Below are 13,939 nucleotides of genomic sequence, written 5' to 3'. Positions count from 1 at the left end.
ACTGACCGAGGGTGCCCCCGGTCCTCTGGCGCCGGTGGTTGGTAAGGACATCAGAGAGGCCCGGCACGCTCGGTGTCCCCTCGGGATCCAGGCGCGTCGTCTTTGCCGCTGTCGCCGGGGCCGAAGCGCCTCGGTGCGGCGGGGGCGGGGCGCGGCTCGGGGCGGTGCCGGCCCCGCGCCGCTCTCGCGCGTCACGGGTGGCGGGTGCCCGTTCCGCCGGCGGGGCGCGCGCGCGGGGATTCCCCCCGGGGGGATGACGGTGCCGGTGGCGCGCGCGGTCATTGGCTGCGCGGGCGGCCGAGTTTCGCCATTTATGGACACATCGCCCGCGCGGCCGGGCGCGGGACAGCCGCTGCCGCGAGCCCCAGCCCTCGCAGAGCCGCCCCGCCCTGGCGGCTGGCTGCGCGCGCGGGGAGGGCGGGCCCGCACCCTCCCTCCTCCCCCTTCCCTGGGCGGCGGGCGCCGGCCTGTCTGAGGAGAGCGGCGGAGCGTCGGGGAGCCGCGATGGTAGGCGCGGGGCCGGGGGGGGTCCTGCCGGCCGTGTTTGCTCACTCGTCGCCGGGAAGGGGCCGTGGCGACGGGGCCGTTGTGTTACCGGAGCCGGTGTGTGTGTGGGGAGGTGTGGAGCAGGCCCGGTGGGCTCCGCCGGTGGGGCACGGCGGCTTCGCTCCTCAGCCGCGTCTCGGGGCCGCCCGTCCTCTCGCCGGCCGGCGTCTAAGGAGGTCTGGCCTGTTGGTGTCCTCCAGCGGGAAAAATCCTGTGGGAAGGGGAGGCGGCGGCGTTGGGCAAGAGGTGCGGGATCTCCGCCGCAGAGGGGCTTCTCCGGGGGTTTCTGTGTGGTGGTCCCTGGCACCGTGTCCGAGCGTCGGTGTCGGGCGCGGGTGGCCCGGTGGCGGGCGGCGGGGGCAGCCGAGCCGTGTGCGGCCAGCGCAGCTCCCGAGCCCGGGTCCCGGGGCGCTGCGGCCGCCGGGTGCGTGTGACGCCCGGGGGGACGGGGGATGTGGTGTCGGTGCTGGGTTGGGGAAAAAACTGAGGTTTAGCAGTTGAACCTGGTCTGTCTTTAGTGATTGGCTCCTGACGATTGATTATAGCTTTCATCCTGGAGTAACCCAAATAATGGTTATGACTACCTGTTACACAAGAACTTAAGAGTAAGTGGGGAAAAATCTTATGTGGTAATAAACTAGGCTAAAATTCATAACCTTTAAACCAAGTTATTTATTAAAAACTGTCCTGAAGTGAAGTGCTGCAGAGTTAAGATACTTGGAAAACTTTTGCATTATTCCTACTAAAGCTTAACTAAGGTGAAGTTTTAAAGACTGACCAACCTGGTCCTTGTGTATTCAGAGCTTTACTGACTTATGTGGGTTGTTAGGTTGGGCCCTTTGCTCCCAATATCTTTTAAAGGATGCCTTTCCCATTACCAGTGGCTGTGCTTTGACTTTCTGAGGCAAGTGCACTTGTGCCTGCTTATGCCTATGTTGAGCACAAGCCTTTACTTTAAATAAAGTATTGCAGAGGTTAGGAACCTGAAATTTCGGTCACACTCAGGGATAGTGATACCACCAGCTGATCCAGTCCTGTTGTTGGTAAGGAGCTTTGAGTAAGATATGTACCTGTGTTGTTCTCTATGAGTTGATTGTTTAGCCAGGTGGCTCAAATTAACTCTTTAACCATAACCTTTGCACCTTAGTGTTTGCTAGTTCACAGACACCTGTGGCAGTTACGGACTTCTGCTAGAGATTACGTATTGTTGCCTAGGCTGCTGACATGTTAAATGGGATTGTAAGTCCTTGGTGCAGGTCCTTCAGAGATGCCTACCTGTTAACAGTAATACTTTGAGATCAGTGAGTCTGTTAGTTGATCTGCTGTGGGCTCCATTAATTCCTTTTTAATGAAAAGTTTTAGTCAAAATATAGTTCTTCTACAGACACATAACTAATTGTTAACATAGTTGATGAGTTTTGCTTTATCAAACTAAGACAACTAGCTTCTTTCACACAATATCCTTTTCAGGGAACTGTTCAGGCAGTTATTCTTCAGCTTTTAATTTGATACTGAAGTAGTCTTGAATTAATCTTTTCACTGTGAGATCTCAAACTAATGTGAAGTGTGTTTTTAAGATTGTCCATAAGTAATGATTACAAGCAAACCAGAAAGGCTTGTTTTTAAAAGCACTGCTCTTCTTGAAGACTTATGCCCAAACAGTTGTTTGATAATCATTAGAATGTAGTCTTTTGTAACTTAAAAAGCTGGCAGAAGGATTGCCTGTCAGGACTTAAAATGATTGCTTACGAACATGAATCATGCTAGTAATATCCTGAATCTTTATATTCATTCTGTGTGCTGTATTAAAAAATTCACATTATTTCCCTTATTTTTGTCTTGGCAATTTTGATTTCTTTGGAGGAGGAGAAAAGGCTGAATGTCATAGGACTGCTTTCTGTTCTTTAAAGTCTTCTCTGACATATCGTTTCTGTAGACCTTAGAGTGAACTTGTCCTGTTCTGGCAGGGTCCACGGTGCTGAGTTACCACTGACATGAGTGGTGGTAGTTTCATGCTTCTCAGGCAGTCGGATACAGCAGAGTGTGTAAAGGTGATGCTGGTGTAAATGTGCTGCCTTCTCTAGCCTCAGTGCTGTGGTGCGTTGCGCTGCTCAGGTCTGCTGGCAAGATTGTGCAGCTTGGTGCAACTTAGCAATATGCTTGTACTTTTTTGCTGGTTTATTTTTAATCCAGATCAATATCTGTATCCAGTTAACAGTGTGGTTTCAGGAGGAGATCTGCAAATGTGGAATGGGTGAGCTATTTTGTGGCTGTATGCGGCAGTACAAGGTGGGAATGAGCAACAGTGGGGCAAAGCTGCACTAAAGCTGATAGGTTTAAGGAACATATGGCAGCTGTTGAAATTTTTCTCTTGAAATGCATCCATTTTGTTAACTTTGTGTTTTGATATTTTAAATTCAAAATAAACTAGAACCTCTAACAGCTTAGCTGCAACTTATAAATCTTCACAAATGTGTATTATGTAAGTGTAAAGTAGTCCCACTCCAGTGAAGGACTGGATCCTTAATGTTCAGGAAAGCTCTCAGCAGCACTAAGCTGAAACTTGCTTGAAATGAAATGTAAGGTCAGGTGAACTTTATGCAACTTTTGCTTTTATACTGTGAGTTTGAACCTTCATCAGGTAGTGATGCATTACAGGATCTTATCTGGAGATGGATGGAGAATCTGTGTTAGGTTACAAAATTAGTCTTGTCATGTTAATATGACAATCTGATCTTGAACTTTTCATTTAAAGTAGCTCTGTAGTCTTCAGGGAAAGATTGTTCCCCTGAGTACTATCAGCTGGCTTTGACTCTCTTATGGATAAAACATTGAACACTAATCAGCAAACTTAATACTGTTTCTAAGACATAAACTGCTACCATATTCATTAAAAAAAAAAAGCCCTAAACACAAACCAAAAGAAACACACCAGCATCAACCCATCAGTAATCAGTTTAGCCTGCTTTTGCATAATCTCTGTTCTAGATTACTTCTGCTGAAGTTTCGTACCACTTAGTTAGTGAGACTGAGAAGCGAAGGCTCCAAGAGGAAGCAGGTTCAGTAGTATCTGAAGTAACTCACAAATTGTCGAGGAAGTTGGGCTTGTCTAATTCACTTATGTTAAAGGCAACACACAAGCTTTTTTTTTTCCTTAACCAGCTTTTCAATGCTAAGCATTTTTCTGTAGCACTGCAGTCAGTATGTGCATTTTATCTGGGCATATTTGGTGTCTTCCTGTTTCCACCTCTTCCACAAAGACGGAAGGAGAACCAGTTGATTCTTAAAAAGGAACCTTTTTATAGCAGTTCAACATAGCTTGACATCAGTAGAGGTCAGATACTTGTAGCCCAGTCCAGTGAGGTGCTGGGGATGTCTTGATTACATATAGTGCCTACGAAAGTCTGCAGAAATGAAAATGACTCAATTAGCCTGAAAAGACTTGCTGACCTTTAGGATTTGGTCCTCAGATAGCTTATGTGTGATATGAGTTGGGACCTTATACTGTCTTAAAGTCTTTTTTCCTGCAGGAAAGTCACAAACAAGACACTGATGCTTCTGCATTTGAAGGGTGCTTTTCTGTCTGGTGCTGCAGACAGTAGCATAAGCTCAAACCTTGCTCTCTGCCAAATGTGGAATAGTAGAGAGGGTAACAGCATGTGCTTTGCATTATGTCTAGAGGTGCATTAATGGAAAAATCTTCCAGCTATATGGTGTTTCTGTCTGGCAGATACATAAAATATAATAAAACACAGTAGCATGTTCCATAGCAAATCTAGTCATTCATACTTGGTGTGTTTTGTTTAGGTTTACATTGTGTGCATGCTTGTCTCTGTTTCTTTCAAGTTTAGACCTCTAGAATGGTTTATGGATATATTATGTATGTTAGCACACTTTTTCAGAAAATACTGATGTATGCAGAATGTTACCCAAATGCAGCTGAAAATATGATTGTGTATATATGTACATCTTAAGCATTTTTCTCATAGTTTCTTTTGCCTTCCAGGATTGCTTTTTTTCCCTTCTCCATACATAACTAGCTTGTAGTGAAGGAAATGGGGTGACAATGCTATTAGTAGTTTAAGTAAACTATTTGCAGCCACTTCTTAACTTGAAGGGATAACTTGCCCCAGTCTTACTGCCTCATCTTAAAGCATTCCTGCATATGTGGCATAGGGGAAGTTAAAACAGGCCTTTGACAGCTAGCCAGTGAAGTGTTGTCAAGCTTTTACTGAGTTCTCAGCAAAATCTTAGTAATATTCTCATCTGAACGTGAAAAGTATATTTCCTTGCTTGAAACACTGAGAAGTTATGCATCTCTCTTGAGAAGTCTTCTCACCTCCTTTTGTAATAGTTTTAAATATTTTTCCTTCATAAATACCAGTTTAATCTATTCCCAGTTTTAAGAGTTAGTGTAAAAGTGACATCCATCTAAATGGCCATGTACTGCTCTATCCAAGTTATATCAAAGAATAAATGTTTTTGTACTTTTCCAATTCCTTATGCTGAAATTAGGAATAGAAATGCCTGCATGTTTAGATTTGCCTTTTAATATAGTATGTGTGTATTGCTAACGCATAGACAGAGAACACATAAATAGACATCCTCACAGCTACAAAAGCATCCTATATATCAATAAAACCTAGTTAGTTTTAGTTGCTGCATCTGATGAGGAAAGGAACAAAAAGGTAGGAGGCAATCTTTCCTCCGAAGCTCCTAGCTCTTGCACTTACTTTGCCAGGGACCCTGGGTAGCCCTCGGAGTGAGCTGACTGGAGCTGCAGGGAGAGTTCTGACAGGGACTAACCTGTGATCTGGCTCACTGTATTGGCCTGCAAATTGTCAGGTTTTTGCTTACCCTTTGCTTCTGGTTGCTGCCACAGTGCATGGCTTATAACTGACAAATTGATCTGCTTCCCTTTTCAGTTTTCTAAAACGCTATTGTAATGCAGTACTTCAGTTTGCTTTTTTTAGGAAGCTGGATTCTGGATCTAGGAGGTGTGTGGGCACTGGAAAGCACAAGAGTGATGTTAGAAAGGGATTTTGTACCTAATTAAAACAGGTTTTGTTCTAGGAGTTAACAGTGCAAGACTAGGAGTAAAATCAAAGTAGTAGTTCTTAGAACTGGGAAGAGTGTGTGTGTGTATGTTTTGTTTTAAAAAAAAAAATAAAATAAAAATAAGGATTTGGAAAATAGTTCAGTCCTTCCGCAAACACAGAAATCACCAGGCACAGGCTTTGGCAAGAAAGGGTTGGCTTGCACTATTGTTAACTTCCTGAATGAAGCCACTTTGTACTATCTAAAATCTCACCTTGAATATGAGCAGCAAAGGTTTACATCAGTATAGAAGACTAAACCTTTTGGGAAAAATAATATAAAGGCTCTCTTACCCATTTTTCTCATCTGTTAGAGATCATTAATTTCCTTGCTATCCTACTGTCTGCCAAGGAGCTTTTTCTGGTCACTAGCGAATGACCAGCATTCCTATTACTCCTGTGGAAGTGTCTTTTTGTACTGCGTGTGTATGGATAAGTACTACAGGTGTATGGTCTGCTTACTAATTTTTGAAACCGCTGTAGCCAAAGGACTCTGTTAGCTGTTGTATGTTGTTTGGCTTTTCTTATTTCTACTACATGGGTGTAAAAGCATTTAAAATACCAGAGAAACATAGCAGGAAGTAAACAAAAAATTTCTCCCTATCTTAAGATCAGAACCGAGAGCTGTCTCTTACTCTGACAAGTTGTTTAGACCTTTGCCTCACCTGATGGTTATGACACTTGTGCAATCATCGCCTGCTGTTGCACTCCTGGGGGAGCTTGGGTGTGAGGTCTTATCCAGACCTACCTGGGCTCAATCAGTCTTTCCCTTAGCCTGTTCCCTTCTCCCACGTTCCTGAGATGCCGATCACTGTCCTGCCCAGGAAGTACGGCTATCGCTCATCTCCTGACTCATGCTCACCTTCCAGCTTTCCTGTCCTCCGCTTACTGATTTCCTCCCCTTCTCCTACCCTCACTTCTTCAAAAATGTGAATACCCCTTGGGGAGACCAGGTGTGCAGTCATGTCCTGGCAGTGCATCAATCCCTTCTCTCTGCTTGACTGTCATTACTGTGGTAGGAAGAGGTTTCTTAAAGCATTTCCACATGCTGAACCTTACAGGTGTGTTCTGCCTATTTTATTAAATGTGCTTCATACAAATGTGTAAATGGCTTCAGAGTTTGACTGCTTTGTTTACAACAGCAAGCACATCTAAGCTCAAGATTACTTAATGCAAATAGCCTAGAAAGGGGCTGTGTGGTCAAGGATCTTTTTCCAAAGACATAGTGGCATTTAATTGGCATTAAAACCATTGGTGGATTGGATTCATAAACTGTAAAGTGTATTTCTAAAAAACACTTCTGAATTTAATTTTTTTAATTTAAACTGAAAAGGCTTTTTTTTAAACAAAGCCAATGGGAAAGTTGACAAGGAAAGCAGTATTGGTAATTGGAGCATGAGTCAATTATCATAAGTAATGCTTATTGGGAAGCATACTTCAGAGGAGCTTTTAAGTATGAAGAATTATCTACTGACATAAATTCAACAACTAGATGTGAACTTTAAAGCCAGATGTTATCAGGTCTTCAGCATGCTTCAAGATCAACACCATTCTGTAAGTGTAAAAAGGACTCTCCTGTCATCTGGGTGATTCTTCAGCTGCCAGAAGCATCTCCGGTGAAAGCCACTTCTGCCTCACAGGGGAACAATGCGAAAGGCAACAGCTTTATATTCTTGGTGTGGGATGATGATAGATCTCTTTCTTTAGCCTGCTTTGTCAAAAAAAGGAACATAAATGGTTTATGCAAAAGCATGTGTTTCTAGAAGCTATTTTGATGCCCTGTTCAGCAATCTGAAGTCTAAATGAGAGGGTTTTGTTGGCATCCTTCAAACCGGGCTAGCTGTCTTGCAGTGACTAGCTACACTTGTCCCTGTACAGGAAGCATGAGGGTTTTTTCCTTGCCAGCTCAGAACCACTTGCTGAATCACCTTCATCAGCTGAGCCTGAGTCTGTAACCAGTTCTCGGTCAGTCTTGTCTAATTTAAGTGTTGAAGTCATATTCAAGTCTGAACAATGCAGCCTGATATCCTTTATAAAACATGTCCTATGTTCTTAACGCTCAGGATTTTAAATCTTTCATGCTTGTGTCTTATGAAGTAATATGCTGCCAGATGTTTGATCCTGCACCTAGGACAGTCTTCTGTTTTCAATCTGACATTCCACAACATTTGTGAGGTTTTAAATTCTAGGCGGTTTACCAGTGTATGCTGTTATCTTTTGCAGTGATTTATGTCTCTTCCTGTGCTTTGAGTTGTATATTGCTAATAGCAGAAATGCAGAAAGATGAAACTTGGGACCTCTTGTCAGTAATATATTTGCAGTGCCAAGCAGTAGTCAAGAATTTGTCTCATCTTGTTTTGGTTTTTTTCCTGCCTTGAAGGATACAAGTCTGCACAAATGGCTAAGTTGCTTCCAAATTTGCTTTTGCAGTAACTCTTAACCCTATGTTATTCCCAACTTTGTAAAGAAGGATGCTGATACAAAGTGTATTTGAATTTCTTCTAACAAATGCTGCCAACACATTTGAAGTGCATTGGGTTGTGACCCCTGTACACTCAGATAGCTCATTTGGTATGAAAATATTACTGGTCTGGAGGGTTAGTAGGAAGATTTCAAGGACAAAAGTTTACCTAGGTATATGTACAGCATTAGCATTCTCTTAGCTGTTGGGCTTTGAGCTATTGTGGTGGTGGTTCTGGCATGAACTGAACACCTTTTAGATCACTCAGGTTTTGGACTTACTGCAGATGTTTTGGTATATGAGCTGGAAAATATTTCATTTACTAAGTGAAAAAAGCAGTGTTCTTGAGGCCATATTGAAGGAGTACTTTCATTAAACCTAATCTTAAAGGCCACTTCATGGTACTCAAAAACAAGTGCATACTTTTGAGTATTTGCCTTTTCTTTCAGTATTTGAGAAGAGTTTGATTTGTCTGTTTATCAATAATGAAAGAATTTGTTTTCCTGTACTGCATCCCCAACTGTACTCAGTACATACCTAAAGAAAGGGAAATGTGCAAAAGTGTTTTTAACAGTAATTGAAAACAGTCATACTTACAGTACATCTATACTTAATTTAAGTGCGGCATTTTGGATTTGGTGAGGTTCATTCCAGAAAGGATATAAAGCTACAAAGTCACTCATCCTTGCTTTCTGAGCACAGAGGTACTAGGTGTCTACATAGTCTGAATTAATAAGTGATTCTATAAATATCTTCTGGTAAAGCCAATGAAACATGGATTTTGCATAAATACTTCTGCTGTCTTGGTATTGGCACTTATAATTTGCTGTCTAAATATAGGTCAAGAAATCTGATGTTTTTGAGGAAACTAGTGATAGGATGCCATCATATAGAGAAAAAACTACTTAGTCACAGGAATCCATCATTTTATTAGATTCTTGTATCATTTAGTTCTATAATTTTTGTTGATTCTTGATAGTACAGTTTTTATGGAAGCAAGTTAGACTGATACAGTATTCCTGCTTGGAAATTTCTGATATCTTTCCTACCATAATTTGAATTAAGAATTTGGATACTGTGGAAACGGATGTATTACAAAGCATTATTTTTTATGTATAGCTTCTATACCATATAATATCCTGCTGACACAGTTCTTCTGTAAACTTGTTTAGTTCCTGAATTCTGAATTGCTTTAATCCACGAAAAAAAATATTTGACTTTACTGATTAAAATACAGTAGTTCCACTAAGAACAGAATTAGTTCAGCTACACTTTTTTTTTCTCTCCACTTAAAAAACTGTGCCTTATGCACGGTCGTGTTTCCAGGACTTGATGCTGTATTGTTGGTAGTCTTCAAAGCCTTTTTCAGTGCTTCCCCTCAACTTTAAATATATGCTGGGAACTACTATATTGGTCAATAATTGCTAGATTCAGGAAACCGAAGGTTCCTACAAAAACATCCTGGTCTCTGCAGTGGAAAAGTCAAAATACCCTCAAAAACTGAAATTGTCTAAATTGTCCTACTCTGAGGAGTTATCCTGGCTGTTCTTTGTGTAACCTGCAAGACTTGAATCAACTGGAGTAAGGTGACTTTCTGGAATTGATTGGCCCTGGTGGAAGGGGAATTGTAGGCCTATTGCTGCTGAGCAGCAGCTTAAACCTGCTGAGATATCTATGGCAAAAGAGCTGCAGCTGCATAAATCTATCCTGAATTGTATCCAAACTGTTGTCTGTTTACTTGCTCTGCAGTGACTGTTGGCTTTGCAAAGCATCTCTTCCCCTTCTTCCTCAGGTAGCCAAGAGTTCCTAATTACAGATGCTTAAAGCCCACATTTGCTTGTTGCGCTTGGAAGGGGTGGCATTAGCATGCAGTGCTTGTGTGAGGAGGAACGTTTTTCTTCCAGCTAAGTGATGGGACTAGGTGGGCCCCTCAGGGTTTCATACTTGATGGCCAGTGACACATTCCACTTACCAGCGATTGAAGGCAAAGTCCCTGCAGGAAGAGTGTTTCAGAGCCCTGTAAGGACCCAGGTCCCATTCTGTTGGTGATTCTCGTTTGTAGGAATAGACTATTGGCAAATAGACTTTGCTCTTAAAGTTGGAGTTGCAGTAACTTCTACATACTATGCTATTGTTGTTTTTTAAGATGTGTTAGGCTTGACACAGGGGAAACAGTGAACTTGAATGTTGCTTGTAACAAATGGAGGTCCTGTTATGACATTGTTTACGTCTATAGAGGTATGCTTTGAGATTTGGCCTTTAATGAGCAAAAACTTGAGTTCCATTTAAAGCAGAGTTGTGTGGGGGAAAGGGAGAATGACTTCATTGTAGGAGGGGCCACTGCTTTTGCTATTTTGCTGTGTTTCACCTGCTTTTTTTGTCTCAACGTTGGATTGCAACCATAGAGTTCATTTTCAGATAGGGGGATAGGGGCAGGTCTTGAGCAGAACAAGACAGATTAGAAGTGTGCCTAAGCAAGTGAAAGAGGACTTGACAATGCCTGAGTATCGAATATGGGGAACTCAAGATATATGTTGAGTACCTGTTTCTAGCAACGAAATCAGGTTTCTTAAGCAGCTTAGATATTTGTCTGTAACTGTCGCGCTTGTCTTACAGCACTATGTAATAATGTACATCTGCATGGCAATAAAGGACTAGATCCAAGGTACTGGAGAAAATAAAAAATTTGCCCAGTTTGATACTTGCTTTAGATAGCAATTAAATCGGCATATATGATGCTATGTGGTTAACAAAACTTATGTTTGATACAGCTGAAATGGGTTCTGTTGTAGTTTAAAAAAGAACACACAACAACAGAGATTAATCTGTTCTATCTAAAGCCTTCAAACACACAGAAAATGTATTCTCTACAGAACTTGCTACAGTCACCACTCACTTTGTCCTCAGTCTCGGGAATGTGTTTAACAAAGTGCATGGGCCTCTTATGAGGCTATAAAGTGGTTAAACTTCAGTGCACCATAGTAGAGAATGGGTTATTTAATGTAGATAGTACTACTGTTAACTGTCAGTTTTAATATTGAAAGGAATACTTAGTTTACCAGTTCCTAGTGCTGGTTACCCAGCTGACTTCTCCAGAAGTCTTAAAGCTGTTCCCATGAGTGCTACTTTTTAAAGCTTTTTCTAGTGGTAAATAGGAATTCTTGTTCCAGGGCTCTTAATGCCTGAAATACCAGCACACCCAGTCCATAGAGACCTGATCTCAATATGCTGATTAAGTTCATGACCAGCAGTGGTTTCTTCCTGTAGTTTACTTTGTGTTTTTATTCTTGGTTCATTCTAGGAACGCTTGAGAGGAAACTGAAAAACAGTGGCTACTTATTCCCATATTTGGTATTGTTCTAGGCAAAATGAACAGTCTTCCTCATTAAAAGAGAGGGGTGGTACAGTGTTTCTGGATAATCTAACCTTCCTCAAGCCATGGGTTAATCTTGGCAGGGTCTGTTTTCTTTGTAGCTGTGTACAGTGCAGTTTTCTATGCAGAGTTATAGTGATGTTAAGCAGTTAGGTGGCACTAATGGGATGGATTAAGGTAAGTGGGCCTGCATCTTTACAATGCTAAAAGTTTGTCTTTACATAGTTACAAGTGCTTGTTCTACAGCAGAGCTTCCAGTGGTCTATACATCAGTAGTGGTGTGTCTTAAATTATAAAGAATTGGAATTAGTGGAGGTTGCAAAGTACTTCTAGCAAAATGAACACTCAGCCTTTAGTTGGTGATAGTGGAAGAGGAAAGAATAATTAGAACATCAATGTCAGTTGCATCTCCTAACTTGCTCCTTGGTGTGTGGTTTTTTTTTTTCCTTGAGACGTGTACTTGGGTGGGCTCATGTTGTATTGTGGACAGTACAGAGTATGGGAAATGTGGGGGGAACTCCAAGCCTAAACCTGGTTTCTTAAAACAGTCACTAATAAAGCCATATTGAGAAAGAAGTAAATACAGTGTACTTCAGAAAAGCATTGCAATCACTAAAAATGTACTCCCTACTTCCTGCTGAAATAGCTAGCTGCCTTACCTGCTCCCATGCAATTCACCAGTAAAAATACAAATAAGTTCTGTAAGAGCAGATTTTGATCTTTAGTTTAGGAGTCCTGAGCTTGACCTCTTCTTGTTTTTAAGTATTGCAGCCTGTACTTAAACTCAGACTAAATAAAGTTCAGCTGCATGTGTCAGACTGCCCAAAACTAAGCCATTATGGATACAGTCTTGACAGAACTAAAACCTTCCAATTCTGGATAAGAAAGGAATATCTAAAACACACCCAGAAGAGCAGAACACAATGCAGTATTCTAAATCCCTGTTTCAGTGACATAGAATAAGTTGAATAACTTTTTTTTCCAGTCCTGAAAGTTTCTTTTGTGGAAAGGAATTTAAGGCTTGTTTATTCTGAAAACAGTCTTAACCGTGTGAAAGACACAAGTGCTGAAGCAAGTATATTTGGGCTGTGTTGATGGTACAGCCTGCACCTTTAGTATATCAGGCAGATGCTTCTTAAACCTTTTGCCGTCACTAAGGATGTTCTGACGAATCTGTTCTGAAGGTGGTAGTTTGAATGTAAGAGAGAAGCATGTTGTTACCGCAATTAATGAATTAGTCATGAATAGCTATTTAGTCTGACACACCTCGAGAGTGTTCACCTACTGAAATCAAGTTTTCTTTTGTTTGGATAATTTCTTAATGATACAGGCTGAGGCATTTTTGCACCTGAGGCCATTAGGTAACTTTTCACTTGGCTCTTCCACTACATGGGTCTGTTCTCAGACCAGAATACGTTGAAAATTGAACAAGCAGTTAGCAGGCTTATCCTGCTGCTATATGGTAGGATTTTTCTTTGTGCTGAGTGTGGCTGAGTCCAGCCTGGGACTGCAAGGGACAAAGCGAGCTGTCATTTGTACTGGATCTCTCATACTCAAGAACAATTTAATAGCTCATAACTTAGTGTGGGGGGGAGAGACTTCAATCAGGAATACCAATGGTAACTTTCTACTGTTCTAGAATGCACTTAAGACTTTGAGCAGTTCTTCCTAGTCTACGCTTCAAAATATGTAGCTGGAGAGTCAGTAATTGGGGTATAGACTACCTGTTGTGAGGTAGCTATGGTTGTGAATTTTACATCTGAAGCAGACAGTATTTTGTAAGAATATCCATTTTTTTATTTCAAAATTATTTTACTTGGGGACTACAATTAGATCTTAACATTAAAAGTCAAGGTTATTGTGATTTTTACCCAGCGCTTTGAAAGTATTTTGTCATTCTGCTCTCTACAGATGTAGAGTAGTAGGCTAACTAGAAAATACTAGTCTTGTTGCTGTTTGCTCATTGGGAGTGCAGGTGTACAAACAGGAAAAGAAAAAACAAAGGGGAAGTTAATATCATCTCATTGCCAAAACAAAAAAGGCCCAATTCAGTAGCTAAAATTATGTTCAAGCTAGTAACAGGATACAGTGAACAATGAAGAATGTTTTTTACATTCTGTAGATAAATGTGTCCTTTTAGGGCTTGTTTTGCATTTATTCTTGACCAATTGAAACTCTCGAGATGGGTAGAAGTCCACCTCATTTAAATGAAACCACTTACTATTATTGGCATGATATATCAATGAGATGCCTAGTCACTTATTTTTCATTCATGATATTTTTGAAGACTTGGGGATATACTCAAGAACTAGAATTGAGTAAAATTCTTTTGAGTCAGGGCAAGTCAGGACATCTAAGTATTAGAACCGGTAGGTGGGGGAGTACACTTTATTGTTCTATCCATTTGCTATTGTAATAAACATAATGCAATTAAACATACTGTTTCCCCCTTTATTCCTGTTG

General features: G+C 41.4%; 1 protein-coding gene across 2 annotated transcripts in view; it reads left to right on the top strand.

Moving 5' to 3' along the window:
* Window positions 1-232: 232 nt before the first annotated feature.
* MYO1E (myosin IE) overlaps window positions 233-13,939 on the top strand; it is an 88,239-nt gene continuing 74,532 nt past the window's right edge. For both annotated transcript variants that reach the window (XR_012588933.1, XM_074599633.1), the window contains exon 1: window positions 233-507. Coding sequence is in view for 1 of the 2 variants with exons in the window: in XM_074599633.1 (XP_074455734.1) it covers window positions 505-507 (3 nt within the window). In the remaining variant the exon portion in view is untranslated. The remainder of the gene's footprint in view (window positions 508-13,939) is intronic.

This window comes from Larus michahellis, chromosome 9 (genome assembly GCF_964199755.1).
Source record: "Larus michahellis chromosome 9, bLarMic1.1, whole genome shotgun sequence".
Taxonomy (NCBI): Eukaryota; Metazoa; Chordata; class Aves; order Charadriiformes; family Laridae; genus Larus; species Larus michahellis.
Note: the sequence above shows the minus strand (reverse complement) of the source record. Positions and strands in the feature narration are given on the sequence as shown.